This window comes from Coregonus clupeaformis, chromosome 2 (genome assembly GCF_020615455.1).
Source record: "Coregonus clupeaformis isolate EN_2021a chromosome 2, ASM2061545v1, whole genome shotgun sequence".
NCBI lineage: Eukaryota > Metazoa > Chordata > Actinopteri > Salmoniformes > Salmonidae > Coregonus > Coregonus clupeaformis.
Genome location: NC_059193.1, coordinates 3,150,800 through 3,167,015, shown reverse-complemented (window position 1 = coordinate 3,167,015; position 16,216 = coordinate 3,150,800). Strand labels below are relative to the sequence as shown.

The window sequence follows — 16,216 nt, the reverse complement described above, 5'->3', positions numbered from 1 at the left end:
TTCTTTCCTTTACACGGATCAGTCGTCCTGGTCCCTTTGCAGAAAAACAGCCCCAAAGCATGATGTTTCCACCCCCATGCTTCACAGTAGGTATGGTGTTCTTTGGATGCAACTCAGCATTCTTTGTCCTCCAAACACGACGAGTTGAGTTTTTACCAAAAAGTTCTATTTTGGTTTCATCTGACCATATGACATTCTCCCCAATCCTCTTCTGGATCATCCAAATGCACTCTAGCAAACTTCAGACGGGTCTGGACATGTACTGGCTTAAGCAGGGGGACACGTCTGGCACTGCAGGATTTGAGTCCCTGGCGGCGTAGTGTGTTACTGATGGTAGGCTTTGTTACTTTGGTCCCAGCTCTCTGCAGGTCATTCACTAGGTCCCCCCGTGTGGTTCTGGGATTTTTGCTCACCGTTCTTGTGATCATTTTGACCCCACGGGGTGAGATCTTGCGTGGAGCCCCAGATCGAGGGAGATTATCAGTGGTCTTGTATGTCTTCCATTTCCTAATAATTGCTCCCACAGTTGATTTCTTCAAACCAAGCTGCTTACCTATTGCAGATTCAGTCTTCCCAGCCTGGTGCAGGTCTACAATTTTGTTTCTGGTGTCCTTTGACAGCTCTTTGGTCTTGGCCATAGTGGAGTTTGGAGTGTGACTGTTTGAGGTTGTGGACAGGTGTCTTTTATACTGATATCAAGTTCAAACAGGTGCCATTAATACAGGTAACGAGTGGAGGACAGAAGAGCCTCTTAAAGAAGAAGTTACAGGTCTGTGAGAGCCAGAAATCTTGCTTGTTTGTAGGTGACCAAATACTTATTTTCCACCATAATTTGCAAATAAATTCATTAAAAATCCTACAATGTGATTTTCTGGATTTTTTTTCCCTCAATTTGTCTGTCATAGTTCACGTGTACCTATGATGAAAATTACAGGCCTCTCTCATCTTTTTAAGTGGGAGAACTTGCACAATTGGTGGCTGACTAAATACTTTTTTCCCCCACTGTATCTCCGTTGTTTAAATTAATTTAATACATTTTAGAATAAGGCTGTAATGTAACAAAATGTGGAAAAAGTAAAGGGGTCTGAATGCTTTCCGAATGCACTGTATGTCACCTATTAAATAACATGCTCTATTCTGATAAACAATACATTGTGATGTAAAATGTTTGCTCAGTGCCTGATACCTGTACAAGGTTCCACCGCTGTAGTGATTCAGCAAGGACGGATGTGACTGATGGACACACACCTCCAAAGATCATTAAGTATTTAGGCCCAAAGCATATAGCATCAAAGAAGGCTTTAAGTCCTTTGGCAGTATCACACTAAAAGACAAAGAGAAAACAAAGTGAACTGTCCCACTCCCTTCATCATGACTCCAAATGCACTGAATAGCTTACATTAGGTGGGTTTTTTTTGCATTAAAATACACTCATTTTCACATTGTTCTCCACGTAAACAATGTACACACCACTAACAGAGGCTTGTTGGTCAAAAAACCACAAGTCCACTAATACACCAGCAAATGTTACCTCTGAATCTATGATGTGAAAATTTATCTCATAGTTTCTTAGAGGAGTCTGCTGCTTGCTCAGGTCGTCTAGAGCGAGCTGGACAGCAGGCAACACGGATGCCGTGAGGTTTCCCCGCCCTGGGTTGTCTGTCAGTGGCATGATCCACAAGACTGGCAGAGAGTGGCGAACCTGGGTCAGAGAGGGGACAACGAGCAGCCATGAGAGAACCAGGACCTGTCCTGAGCTTGCTCGTCCACCGCCACTCATCCTTTTCTTTTGTCCCTTCCACTTCCCCGTCTCCTCCCCCTGGTGCCTCTCTCCTCCTGACTAGCACACACATCCTGTAAGGGGGTCAGGTCCTAGTTAACCTTAATCCTCGTCTGTTCCAGCCAGGCCATTCCACGCACAGCGGCTGCTCCCTCAAGAGAATCCACTGAAGAGGATAAAGGGATAAGGTGCTGGCCGTGACTGACTAGGTTACCTACATCTGCCACTCTGATCCCACTACACACATTCACTGCTTGCTATGCTTTGGTTTTATTCTGGAAGGGAATTCACTTTTAATATAACTTTTCAATATTTTGTCATTTAGATGTAGGTTATCCCAATGTGGATTATGAAGAAATATAGCTCCACAGTCAGACTTATAGGCTAAAGAAATGGTCTGTGATTGACAGCTGATGTTTTGACAGGGAAGGAACACATTTGTGTTCAAGACCGCTCTACCTTCAAATTCTGGCATCATTACATTTTCACCACAAGATGGCATTGTTGTTCAGCTTCTCAAGAGAGCACTAGCAGAACATTCAATGAACTTCTTTCTCCAGCAATAACATTCATTAATTGCGTTCCTTTGAAAAGTATAAGTGTTATTATTGTTCTGCATGTAGTTGCAGAACAAGCTATAATACATTTTCTATAAAAATATAACATAAAAATGACCAGCGCAATCATGTACAGGTTCAACTTTATTTCCATAATTGAATGAAACAAAATATTGAACTTAAGTATAAGAGCACAAAAAAAAGGTCTCATCTGTCATGAAACAGTTCCACCCAAGTCAGACAATTCAGGCTTGACCTATGAACTTAGGCACTCCCTCGCATCCTCTCTCCGAGAAAGTGAGGCATAACAAAATAACAGAAAAGTTGGGAAGGTTGACTTTTAGTGCACCCATCAGCCGATGGGGACTGTCCTGTGATGTTAACAGGTTGGTCCAAAGTCCTCTTCCACACCCAGATCACATCTCATTCCTGCCCTGCCAGCGCCCCCTTACCATGACTCTGGCCTTTCCCTGGCCCTCTGGATCGACCAGTCTGTCTGACAGGGCCTCCTGGTCCCTTACCCCTTCCACCACCACCACCCCCCCTCTTCCTCCTGCCCCCATGCCTCTGTCCACCAGCCACCCCTGCATCCTCCTTGGCAGCCTGTGCCCACAGGGCATCAAAGTTCCCTGGAGCCTGGTACCCAGGCAGGCTGGCATCCAGGGGGTCTCTGGAGAGCAGTACCCAAATAGCAGGTATGTTCCTGTTGACGGTGAGGCTGTCCAGGCCTGCCGCAGGCTCCAGGGGTTCCCACACCTCCAGGACAGTGCTGAAGAGCAGCCTGGTCTGCTGGTGCAAGCCTTTCACACGGCGCTTCAGGATCTCCACACATGTGATGGTCTTGGAGACCCCCTTCCCCGTCCCAGTGAATACTATCTGCCGGCTGGGCATCTTTTCCGGTGCCTGGGAGCATGTTGCTTCTCGGACCTCGGTTGTGCTACCCCCTTCTTCGCTCTTAGGACGCCCCCCCTCGCCCTCCAGCGCCCTGGGCTTGACCTCCATGCGGCTCAGGGCGTAGCGCATGAGGTTGCGGATCTTGCTGCCGTCCTTCACACGAACCTCAGTGGTGTCGCTGGAGAGGCCAGGGAATGGGCAGGGACAGGGCTGCTCCACCGTCCGCGCCTTACTGTAGTTCTCCATGTCACCTGTTCTTCATCTTTGTAGACAGACAGAGAGATACACACAGACAGAATATTTGATCAACATTTTAGTCATTTAGCAGACGCTCTTATCCAGAGCAACTTACAGTTAGTGAATGCATACATGTTTTTTGGGGGGTTTTCATACTGGCCCTCCGTGGGAAACAAACCCACATCCCTGCCGGCCAAACCCTCCCCTACCTTGGACGACGCTGGACCAATTGTGCGCCGCCCATGGGGTCTCCCGGTCGCGGCCGGCTGCAACAGAGACTGGACTCGAACCAGGATCTCTAGTGGCACAGCTCGCACTGCAATGCAGTGCCTTAGACCACTGAGCCACTCGGGAGTCTACAACACGGTCAACACGGTATTAGAACTACAGTAGCCTCAGACTTTGACTTAATACTCTTGCTGCCATATCCCTTAATTACCTAGCTGAATACTCTGGCTGTAGCTGGCCAAGTACCTCCTTAGTAAAACGTTAATATAATACCACTGACTGTTTCGTTGAGATTCAATTGGCATATGCGCATTCGCGCCGAGTTAACGTTTTATAGCAACAGCAATGAGGAAACAGTCGGTGGTTGTTTTTGTTTAACGTTTTATTAAAAAGGTATGGATTTCAGCAAACAAAAAAAGGCACGCAACAACAGAGGACAAACATAGGTACACGATATGGGTTTAAGAATTTATATTTTTTGAAGTATCAACTGCATAGCGACTCGAAGGAGACGGAGCTTAATTTTAAAAAACTGAGGTCCGTTTAAAAAACGTAGCTCAACTCTGTGGAGTTAAGGTACTTGGCACATTCTTGTTGTAACTAACTACTGTTAGGTAGGTATGTCAGCCATGAAGAGCCATTTGCTATCTTTTTTTTTCTTCTATCTAATCAAGATTAACTTCATTATAAAACTCACGTATTTACAAAAAGCCAGTCGTAAGCATCGCGTGTGTTCTGATCACACTTGTTAATACAGTCAAATAAACAGTTTAATTATTTCTTACCCGAAAACATAGGACATGTGTACTCTCGCAACCCCATCCACATCACATGACCGTATGTCGCAAAGGCCTCTGATCGTATGACGTTCGCCGCTGCTGCAAAATGCATTAACCAGCCCGGGTACATTCTGGGAGTTGTAGGAGTTAAATAAATGCAATCGCTTTACTTTTTAAAACATGACTGACTGGACATAACCACAGAGTTTCTAAAACCATACGAAACCGTATTTGACATAACCACATTAGTAGGGTGGAAGTGTTTGAAGAATATTAATAAGTTGTCTCAGAGAAAATATTTGTTTTAATGGTTTGCTAGAGCAATTTCTTCGGGTTATCTATATTGCAGGAGGTTTCGTTACCAAATGATTATAAGAACACTTGTGCCAAAGATGCCATAAGTGATCACATGTGCCAGACACCGTTTGTATTCCTCAGCTAGAGCGTCATTAGCGTACGTCACATTGGTAGGTTTCGTTTTCGAATGTAGGTTGCCAATGAGGGATTTTGTGTTCACAACACTTAATGTGTTGTGAAATCTGTTGTGAATGTATTGTAATGTTTTTAAAACTGTATAACTGCCTTCATTTTGCTGGACCCCAGGAAGAGTAGCTGCTGCCTTGGCAGCATCTAATGGGGAACCATAATAATATAAATACCAAATAGGAGTCGGCAGACAGGCTCTGAATCCTGGCTCAGTCACTAGACAACCAAGGACAACGTTTTTATTTCTGTTTGAGTATGTTAAATAATCAGATTAGACAACTCCTTTGTTATTGTTACCAACTTATTGTATTACTTTCATACAGGATTTCTATAAGAATAAGTGTGTGTGTGTGTGTGTGTGTGTCAGAGGCCAGTCTGAGGCCCCCACCCAGAGCCTTTTGGGGGCCTTAAGTGAGATTTGGTTTTAGCCCAAATCAGCCAAGATTACTACAAGGTTTAGTTGGCTGGCTAGACTAATTTACCTATCTATAGAATGTTAGCTGACATGGGCTAATTGAGTGACTGTCAGTGACTGACATAACAAGAGGAAAACTGCTGATGCACTACCAAATTTCGAAATTACAACCTTGTCTATTCTACTATTCTAACTGCCAACAGTAAATTGAGAGTAATACAATTCAAAAATCATAATGTTAGCCATTAAAATCAACATGCATTCCCAACACACAAACGCACACTTATATTCGTATAGAAATCCTGTATGAAAGTAATACAAAAAGTTGGTAATAACAATGAGTTGGGTAATCTGAGCCTGTGTAGGCAACTGATTAGAATTTGTTTTTACAGAAAAGCAGGTTGATTTTGTTTAGTACATTTTTTTGTTGATAGTTTGTATGATATTGTATTTATTTTTACCCCAAAATAAATACTTTTGGGATCCTTATTATCCACCCGCACAGTAGGTGGCGGAATGCACATCCAATCGTTGCGAACGCCATTATACCATAGATGAAGAATAATAATAAGGTCGAGTATGAAAAATGTATGCACTCACTAACTGGAAGTCGCTCTGGATAAGAGCGTCTGCTAATTTACTAAAAATGTCTCGCGCCGAACTGCGCATGTGCAGGCCGTAACAGGCACTCTTTCGATATTAAGTATTTTGTGACTTTTGGATGTACTCCGCCATAAAACCCACAGAAGAAGAAGTAGTAGTTTGTGACGAAAATAAAAACGTGTCAGTTTGTCACTTTTACGAAGTTGGAGTAATAACATGTTCAAATACTTGCCTTTAGATTTCGAGAAAATTAACTACTAAGGAAGATTTGTTCACCTCTCATTGACTTTTCAAACCCTGGCTTAGTTTACTAAATTCACTCTGGCTATCTACTGCGATTTCAGAGCACTCTCGTCTGATTGTGCGAGAGCGCAGAATAACTGAGGAATTTACAAACGTGCAACACCAGTTGAATATGACCAGTGTCAGTCAACGTCGGCAAAAAAGGTAATTCAATTGTTGCCAGCAGCACAGTTACTAATGCTCTAGATAACATGAAAACAGCCTAACCAGCTCTGCTAAGGCGAGGAAACTGGTTAGAGTGAGGTGTTCTCTCATTTGTCTGGAAGTAGCTAGCTAACTTTAGCCAGTAAGCTTGGGTGCTTGACTGACATTGTGACGTCAGAACGCGCGGATCAACCCTACTCCTCAGCCAGAGCGTCCAGTGAGCAAAACGCTCTGAATTTACGAACGCCCAGAACTCTGGCACTCTGGAGTGAATTTACGAACACACCCTAAGTCTGCTTCCCAAGCGTTCCCCGAAGTCTCGCGATGTTGCGTCTCTGGTTTGAGAAACTCTGTGCTTGTTGACACGTTCACGTGCTAGTCAGAACTTGGAAACTCGGAAATGTCAGACTTGCTAACTGGTTGTATGTAAAGTACCAGTCAAAATTTTGGACACACCGAATCATTCCAGGGTTTTTCTTTATTTTCACTATTTTCTACATTGTATAATGATAGTGAAGACATCAAAACTATGAAATAACACATATGGAATCATGTAGTAACCAAAAAAGTGTTAAACAAATCAAAATATTTTTTTGATTTTAGATTCTTCAAAGTAGCCACCCTTTGCCTTGATGACAACTTTGCACACTCTCAACCAGCTTCAACTGGAATGCTTTTACAACAGTCTTGAAGGAGTTCACACAAATGCTGAGCACTTGTTGGCTGTTTTTCCTTCACTCTGAGGTCCAACTCATCCCAAACCATCTCAGTTGGGTTGAGGTCGGGTGATTGCGGAGGCCAGGTAATCTGATGAAGCACTCCATCACTCTCCTTCTTGGTCAAATAGCCCTTACACAGCCTGGAGGGGTGTTGGGTCAATGTCCTGTTGAAAAACAAATGATAGTCCCACTAAGCACAAATCAGATGGGATGGCGTATCGCTGCAGAATGCTGTGGTAGCCATACTGGTTAAGTGTGAATTCTAAATAAATCACAGATAGTGTCACCAGCAAAGCACCCCCACACAATCACACCTCCTCCTCCATGCTTCACGGTGGGAACCACACATGCTGAGATCATCCATTCACCTACTCTGTGTCTCACAAAGACACGGCGGTTGGAACCAAAAATCTCACAATTGGACTCATAAGACCAAAGGACAGATTTCCATCAGTCTAATGTCCATTGCTCGTGTTTCTTTAGTAGTGTTTTCTTTGCCTCAATTCAACCAAGAAGGCGTGATTCACACAGTCTCTTCTGAACAGTTGATGTTGAGATGTGTCCGTTACTTGAACTCTGTGAAGCATTTATTTGGGCTGCAATCTGAGGCTGGTAACTCTATTGAATTTATCCTCTGCAGCAGAGGTAACTCTGGCTCTTCCTTTCCTGTGGCGGTCCTCATGAGAGCCAGTTTCAACATAGCACTTGATGGTTTTTGCGACTGCACTTGAAGAAACTTTCAAAGTTCTTGAAATGTTCCGGATTGACTGACCTTCATGTCTTAAAGAAATGACAGACTGTCGTTTCTCTTTGCTTATTTGAGCTGTTCTTGCCATATTCTGGACATTCTTTTACCAAATAGGGCTATCTTCTGTATACCACCCCTACCTTGTCACAACACAACTGTTTGGCTCAAACGCATTAAGAAGGAAATAAATTACATAAATTAACTTTTAAGAATGCACACCTGTTAATTGAAATGTATTCCAGTTGACTACCTCATGAAGCAGGTTGAGAGAATGCCACGTGTGTGCAAAGCTGTCATCAAGGCAAAGAGTGGCTACTTTGAAGAATCTCAAATATAACATATATTTTGATTTGTTAAACACTTTTTTGGTTACTACATGATTCCATATGTGTTATTTCATAGTGTTGATGTCTTCACTATTATTCTACAATGTAGAAAATATTAAAAATAAATAAAAACCCGTCTTAAAGAAATGACAGACTGTCGTTTCTCTTTGCTTATTTGAGCTGTTCTTGCCATAATCTGGACGTTCTTTTACCAAATAGGGCTATCTTCTGTATACCACCCCTACCTTGTCACAACACAACTGTTTGGCTCAAACGCATTAAGAAGGAAATAAATTACATAAATTAACTTTTAAGAATGCACACCTGTTAATTGAAATGTATTCCAGGTGACTACCTCATGAAGCTGGTTGAGAGAATGCCACCTGTGTGCAAAGCTGTCATCAAGGCAAAGAGTGGCTACTTTGAAGAATCTCAAATATAACATATCTTTTGATTTGTTAAACACTTTTTTGGTTACTACATGATTCCATATGTGTTATTTCATAGTGTTGATGTCTTCACTATTATTCTACAATGTAGAAAATATTAAAAATAAATTTTTGCATGTGAACACGGCATCTCTTCACAGGTCGTTTGTCGCGCGTCAACCAGGCTAAACGAAACCTAGATAAACCGATTACCTGCACGTGAAGAAAACCAAACGGATGTTATCTAGCCCCGAGGAAATTGATTTAGCAAACCATACAAATAAAAAACATTACAAAAACATTAAACCGTACAAAACCATTCATCTTAAACATTAAAAAAACAAACAATTGGGAATACTTCCTTATTATTATACTTCAAAACACTTTAAACCTACAAATGTAATGAAGGCTACAAAACACAATGTTGCGCAAAGTCAGGCTCTGGCTGAAAATCTGCATTTTAAAATGTTTTGTTTGTTTGGGGGGGCAGGAGAATTGACAAGGATTCAACTTGATTTAACCTTGATCGCTGTTATTACTATAATTTTTATATGGCAAACATTGACAATAATTTGTTCATGCCATGAGAGGCTCAAATTAAGCAATGATTCGAATGCATAAGATAAGTACTGAACATAAATTTTACCATAATTGCACACAAAAAACATCTAAACACATTTCCACCCTCATGACTGTAATATAAAGTCCCATAAACGAGTCTATGCCTACTGTGATCAGAGACAGTATGGGAGTGACTTAGATGAGGGATGGAAAGTGAAACTTAAGGAAAGGGAAACTCATCCATTAATGCTAGACTCACTTAGTCAGTCCCATGACCACTGAAACTCTTCACTAGGAAAGACATCCCCAGACAGAGCACACCATGGGCGTCCAGGGATTGACCAGCTTTATGGAGAAGAATGGAAACATTTTAAAAGATGTTCACCTCAGAAACAGCAAGCTGATCATAGATGGTAGTAATCTGTACAACTTGCTTTATTTTAAACCACGTTTGGATCAGAATCATGGAGGGGATTATGATGCTTTTGAGGGTCAGGTCTGCAAGTTCTTTAAGGCTCTGAAAGACTGCGGCATTGACCCTTATGTCATTTTAGATGGGGGCTCTGACTACACCGACAAAAAGTTTGAAACTCTCAAAGAACGAGCTCAATCAAGGATCAACACAGCCAACAGCTTGTCCATGGGGCATCAGGTGAGTGGTGTACTACCAATCCTCATCAAACATGTCTTCAAACAGGTCCTCTCCAGCCTGAAGGTGCCTTTCGCAGAGTGCATTTGTGAGGCAGACCAAGAAATAGCCTCCCTGGCTCAAAGGTGGAACTGTCCAGTGCTGTCCAATGACAGTGACTTTTATATCTTTGACATCCAGTCAGGATGTCTGCCCATCTCCCATTTTCACTGGGAGAAAGTGTCTATGTACCGTGGGAGCTCTATAAAATACATTCCCTGCAAGCTCTACACCACAACAAGCTTCTGCAGACACTTCAACATCAACAGACAGGTTCTCCCAGTCTTCGCCGCTGTGGCAGGAAATGACTACATCAACTTGCGTAACATGGGCGTTTCCCTCAGGTGGGAAGAATACTCGTCGATGGAAGGAAGGTTTGCCCGCTTCGACGGCTTGCTGAATTGGCTGGCCCGCTTCCAGGGGCAGAAGGAGGCCTTGGACTCTGTGCTCAGGCTTATCTTTCATGGTAACAACAGACAGAAAATGGATGCTGCCTGCCAGGGCCTCTCCCTGGGCATAGAAGAGTACCATCTTCCCCCTGGTTGCCTGGAGCGGTTCTTCAACGATGGAGTGGGACCAGGCCTAGGCCGTCTCGCAGAGCCTCTGAGGGTCCTTCCAGACTGGACCCTGCTGCCGTTGATGAAAGGTACTCTTCCCTCCACCATGGTGGATGTGCTGCTGCTGAGGAGGGTGATGCACAGTGTTCAGGTGGAAGATCCCCGCTTGCCTAGTGGGAACAACACCTCACGGCCCATACGCCAGGTACTCTACGGGCTGCTGCTGGGTGGGAGGAGGACAGACCACAGCAGTCAGAGACCCCCAGTGGATGACGTGGAGGAGTATTACAGGGAAGGCAATAACCTGACCAGCAGCATGGTTGAAGCCATCCTGCCCAGTACTGCAGAACAGCTGCAGCTAGACACTCTGGATCAGGTATGTATACATGTCTATGATATAGTATACAGTACATTCAAACATACTGCTGTTGATTCTCAAATTGATTCTCATTCTCTTGCTCTGTTCCTTAGGCTCCAAGGTCAGTGCAGCTTGAGGTGTTTTTGGAGACACTTGGTGTGTCCCAGTCCACTTTGAGCGGTGTCCCGCCTCATTTGCGTCTTCCTGTGGCTGTCACCTGCTACTGGCTGAGGCACGCCCATCCCCCAATAGACCTGCCTCTCCTGCAGGCCCTGCTACTAGGATTGGTGTACGGAGAGCTCTGCAGACAGAGGAGGAGCCAAAGAGGTATGGCCCAGAGCATGAACAAGAAAACACACAATTTACAATTGATAAATATTGAAGTGTGAGAAGTGCAGCCACTGACTCCTCCCTTTTTTGTGTAACAGGGTTTCTGGAGGGACCAGTGTTGGAGAGGCTGAGAGGGCTGATTCAGAGAGGTGCAAGGAGCCTAGACCTGGGTGTGGCCCACGCCTACAGCCAATGGCAGTGCTGCCTGAAAGAAAGCCTTTACCTGAACCAACTGCTGTGCCTCCCGCTAGCCGAGCCTCAGTGTGCCTGGTAAGGTGTCCCTTCCTAAATCAACCCTTGCCCCTAAACCTAGACCAGTGGTATTCATTCACATTGTATTCTAGCCCAACAGAAACACAGCTAATTCAACCATCTTTTGTTTCCTGGGTGGTGTCTAGGCTGTACAAGGGCACTCTGGTGCACCAGCTTGTGACCAAACTGAGAGGGGGGTTGACCCCAGATTCTCTCCTGATGGGAGGCCCTTGCTCTGGGCAGCTGTATAGGGCCATGCTGGGAGCCATACTCAACTCCCATGATGCTCATGAGGCTGCTGTCATCCCCTTGGTGTCTGGGCCACGGCGGGCCACACCTCCATCCTTGTCACAGCCACTGGACGACCTGACATTCCGTCTACACATTCTGGCTCTGGAAGAAGATGATGATGATGGTGCTGCAGGAGGGAGGAAGGTCATGCCAGAGGACGATCTGGGTTGGACTTTGGTCACAGTGCAGACCCGCCACAAGAAAAAGGACAGATTCAACCGAGCTCGGAATCCAGAATTCTCCCGGAAGCAGGGGCGGATCGGCTGGGAGTAAGGAGGGGCCACAATATAACTGTTTAGTTATAGAGACGTTCTGCTCAACTCTTTCATATTTTAATTGTTCTTATGTGTACCTTTTATAACTTAATTGACATTGTTTTTAGCATGAACTATAAAATAAGTGTATAAAAGATAGATGTAGATTTTATAAATGATAGAAGACGGAAAAGTTTATAATATATAAACATAAAAAAGTGATGATAAATTTGACTTTGTTTAATCGGTTTTTATTTCTTTGCTCTCTACTGTAAAGCATATTTTGGTCATTGAAAATAGCTGTACAAATCCCATGTATTGTTACAATTACATTAGGGCGGCAGGTAGCTTAGTGGTTAAGAGCGTTGTGCCAGTAACCGAAAGGTCGCTGGTTCTAATCCCCGAGCCGACTAGGTGAAAAATCTGTCGATGTGCCCTTGAGCAAGGCACTTAACCCTAATTGCTCCTGTAAGTCGCTCTGGATAAGAGCGTCTGCTAAATGACCAATTATTTATTTATTATTTATTACTGCTGCTCTGGAAATATTTTATCATCAAAATGAAAATAACATTTAAACCAGCTGTTCTTGAGAATTATTGGGTATTCACAATAAAGTATCTCTGCTATGGCAGTATATTTTATATGGAAATCTTTAACTGAACAAATCTTAGATATTGTACTTTTTAGCTCAATCACAATTTTTCATAATTGTGTCAGTGTAGCTGAAAATGTATGACACTTAAAGGTAGATGTCTCGCAGCTGCAATCATGTTCTGTGCAAAGTGTGGTAATTTTGTTTTCAATGTTCAACTGCTTTGCTAGATCCATAAAATGCTCAGCGCACGTTTCAGCATAGGATGGAAGCAAATGTAAGTAATTATTACAGAAAACGTTTGACCTGTGTCATTGCCAACAAAGGGTATATAACAAAGTATTGAGAAACTTTTGTTATTGACCAAATACTTATTTTCCACCATAATTTGCAAATAAATTCATTAAAAATCCTACAATGTGATTTTCTGGATTCTTTTTTCTCATTTTGTCTGTCATAGTTGATGTGTACCTATGATGAAAATTACAGGCCTCTCATCTTTTTAAGTGGGAGAACTTGCACAATTGGTGGCTGACTAAATACTTTTTTCCCCCACTGTACATGTAGTTATTACATTTACATTTTAGTCATTTAGCAGACGCTCTTATCCAGAGCGACTTACAGTTAGTGAGTGCATACATTTTTTCATACCATGCATGAGATCCCCACATTGTAGCATGTACATTGAATATGTTCACTGATCATGTACTCTACCTTGGCAAATAAAGGTGCAGTTCACGTATGAATGTCTGTGAGACATAATTTTTCAGTCATATCCAATACCAGGAGTATCAAACTCCAGTCTTTTAATTAACACTTTGTCTGCATGTATGTATTACAATTATACACTTCAACAGTGTTTACCAATTCTGGTCCTGGGACATCAATGGTTACACATTAACTATGCAATAGACCACAAACATGATTTAACTAGTTCAAATAAAATAAAATTTTATTGGCCACATGCGCTGAATACAACAGGTGCAGACATTACAGTGAAATGCTTACTTACAGCCCTTAACCAACAGTGCATTTCTTTTTAACAAAAAAAGTAAAAATAAAACAACAACAAAAAAAGTGTTGAGAAGAAAAGAGCAGAAGTAAAATAAAATAACAGTAGGGAGGCTATATATACAGGGGGGTACCGGTGCAGAGTCAATGTGCGGGGGCATCGGCTAGTTGAGGTAGTTGAAGTAATATGTACATGTGGGTAGAGTTCAAGTGACCATGCATAAATAATTAACAGAGTAGCAGCAGCGTAAAAGGATGGGGTGGGGGGGCAGTGCAAATAGTCTGGGTAGCCATGATTAGCTGTTCAGGAGTCTTATGGCTTGGGGGTAGAAGCTGTTGAGAAGTCTTTTGGACCTAGACTTGGCACTCCGGTACCGCTTGCCGTGCGGTAGCAGTGAGAACAGTCTATGACTAGGGTGGCTGGAGTCTTTGACTATTTTGAGGGCCTTCCTCTGACACCGCCTGGTATAGAGGTCCTGGATGGCAGGAAGCTGATTTGTAATAGATATATACAGAAACAGAATTTAAAAACAGTACACTACACTTCCTATGCACCATGTGAATACTCTAAAACTGGTTCATCTCACTATCTAATTTCCTTCATCTGCATTGATCTGAGGACACAGGATAGGTGTAGTATTTCATCAAATGACACTTACTTTCAACCAGTAGAGAATGTGAAACGCTTTATTGAAATAAGTTAATTATCCAAGTGTTATAAATACATAATATGAATATTATAATATCAATATTATAGTCTAAATACAAGTTCAGTATGTACTTCAATGCACATCTGGTGTGCATTATAAACAGAGGAAGAAAGAAGAGGTGGGGAGAGAGGTGTAAGAAAGCGTGTAAAAGACAGAAAGGGAAAGAGGTAAGAACAGAGGAGCAGGGAAGGCAGCATATGATTAATGAATTACAGTGCTACCCTAATATTCTCTCAGTTCATCACAATTACATAATAGTGTCTCTAGCGGTGTCTCCTAACAGCCTGCATTCTAGCTTGTCCTCCATTGCTACTAGTAACGTTACTTGTATTGCCGGCATCAACGGTATGTTTCGCTTGTAAATTATAACGAAGACTCGATGTACTTCGGTAATAAACAAATTCAGCCTTGCAGTAGATGCAAATTACTTTGGTTTTATCCAGAGAGCTATCAGGGAGGGATTTGAAATTGAATTTGCAATTTAAAAGCCGCTTACTAGCATTCTCCATCATTAAATCATACAAGTAGCTAGCTAGTAAAGTGGTTGTCAAACTAGCCATCGACTGGGGACTTGAATTTGAACTATGGATGGTTCAGAGGGTCAAACTAAGAAAATGTGTTAATGGTGTCAAAACAAATGTAAGCATTAAGGCGTTATTAACGCCTTAACTTTGACAGCCCTAATTTAAAAACATTAACATGTAGTGTGTGTGCATCTATCAGTTACACATACAGTGCATTCGGAAAGTATTCAGACCCCTTCACTTTTTCCACATATTTACAGCCTTATTCTAAAATTGATTAAATACAAATTTTTCCTCATCAATCTACACACAATACCGCATAATGACAAAGTGAAAACAGGTTTTTAGACATTTTGCAAAAAACAGAAATACCTTATTTACATAAGTATTCAGAACCTTTGCTATGAGACATGAAATTGAGCTCAGGTGCATCCTGTTTCCATTGACCATCCTTGAGATGTTTCTACAACTTGATTGGAGTCCACCAGTGGTAAATTCAATTGATTGGACATGATTTGGAAAGGCACACACCTATATAAGGTCCCACAGTTGACAGTGCATGTCAGAGCAAAAACCAAGCCATGAGGTCGAAGGAATTGTCTGTATAGCTCCGAGACAGGATTGTGTTGAGGCACCGATCTGGGGAAGGGTACCAAAAATTTATGCAGTATTGAAGGTCCCCAAGAACATAGTGGCCTCCATCATTCTTAAATGGAAGAAGTTTGGAACCACCAAGACTCTTCCTAGAGCTGGCCACCTGGCCAAACAGAGCAATCGGGGGAGAAGGGCCTTGGTCAGGGAGGTGACCAAGAACCCGATGGTCACTCTGACAGAGCTCCAGTTCCTCTGTGGAGATGGGAGAACCTTCCAGAAGAACAACCATCTCTGCAACACTCCACCAATCAGGCCTTATGGTAGAGTGGCCAGACGGAAGCCACTCCTCAGTAAAAGGCACATGACAGCCTGCTTTGAGTTTGCCAAAAGGCACCTAAAGGACTCTCAGACCATGAGAAACAAGATTCTCTGGTCTGATAAAACCAAGATTGAACTTTTTGGCCTGAATGCCAAGCGTCACATCTGGAGGAAACCAGGCACCACTCATCACCTGGCCAATACCATCCCTATGGTGAAGCATGGTGGTGGCAGCATCATGCTGTGGGGATGTTTTTCAGCGGCAGGGACTGGGAGACTAGTCAGCAGCGAGGGAAAGATGAACGGAGCAAAGTACAGAGAGATCCTTGATGAAAACCTGCTCCAGAGCACTCAGGACCTCAGACTGGGGTGAAGGTTCACCTTCCAACAGGATAATGATCCTAAGCTCACAGCCAAGCCAACGCAGGAGTGGCTTCAGGACAAGTCTTTGAATGTCCTTGAGTGGCCCAGCCAGGGCCCGGACATGAACCTGAGCATCAGTGCAGCAGTAATGTAATAGTAAGAATAC

At 42.9% G+C, this 16,216-nt stretch overlaps 2 protein-coding genes across 2 annotated transcripts; one reads left to right on the top strand and one right to left on the bottom strand.

Annotated features, from left to right (window-relative positions):
• Window positions 1-2,463: 2,463 nt before the first annotated feature.
• Window positions 2,464-4,579, bottom strand: LOC123492730 (ribonuclease P protein subunit p25-like protein). Its single transcript, XM_045225762.1, has 2 exons — window positions 4,482-4,579; window positions 2,464-3,493 (listed from the first exon to the last, which is right to left on the bottom strand). Exon 2 carries the CDS (start codon window positions 3,475-3,477, stop codon window positions 2,761-2,763), a length of 717 nt encoding a protein of 238 aa, XP_045081697.1. The 5' UTR covers window positions 3,478-3,493; window positions 4,482-4,579; the 3' UTR covers window positions 2,464-2,760.
• A 4,930-nt stretch (window positions 4,580-9,509) lies between these two features.
• Window positions 9,510-12,341, top strand: LOC121543273 (protein asteroid homolog 1-like). Its single transcript, XM_045225761.1, has 4 exons — window positions 9,510-10,829; window positions 10,925-11,138; window positions 11,240-11,411; window positions 11,540-12,341. Exons 1-4 carry the CDS (start codon window positions 9,531-9,533, stop codon window positions 11,955-11,957), a joined length of 2,103 nt encoding a protein of 700 aa, XP_045081696.1. The 5' UTR covers window positions 9,510-9,530; the 3' UTR covers window positions 11,958-12,341.
• The last annotated feature ends 3,875 nt before the right edge of the window (window positions 12,342-16,216 follow it).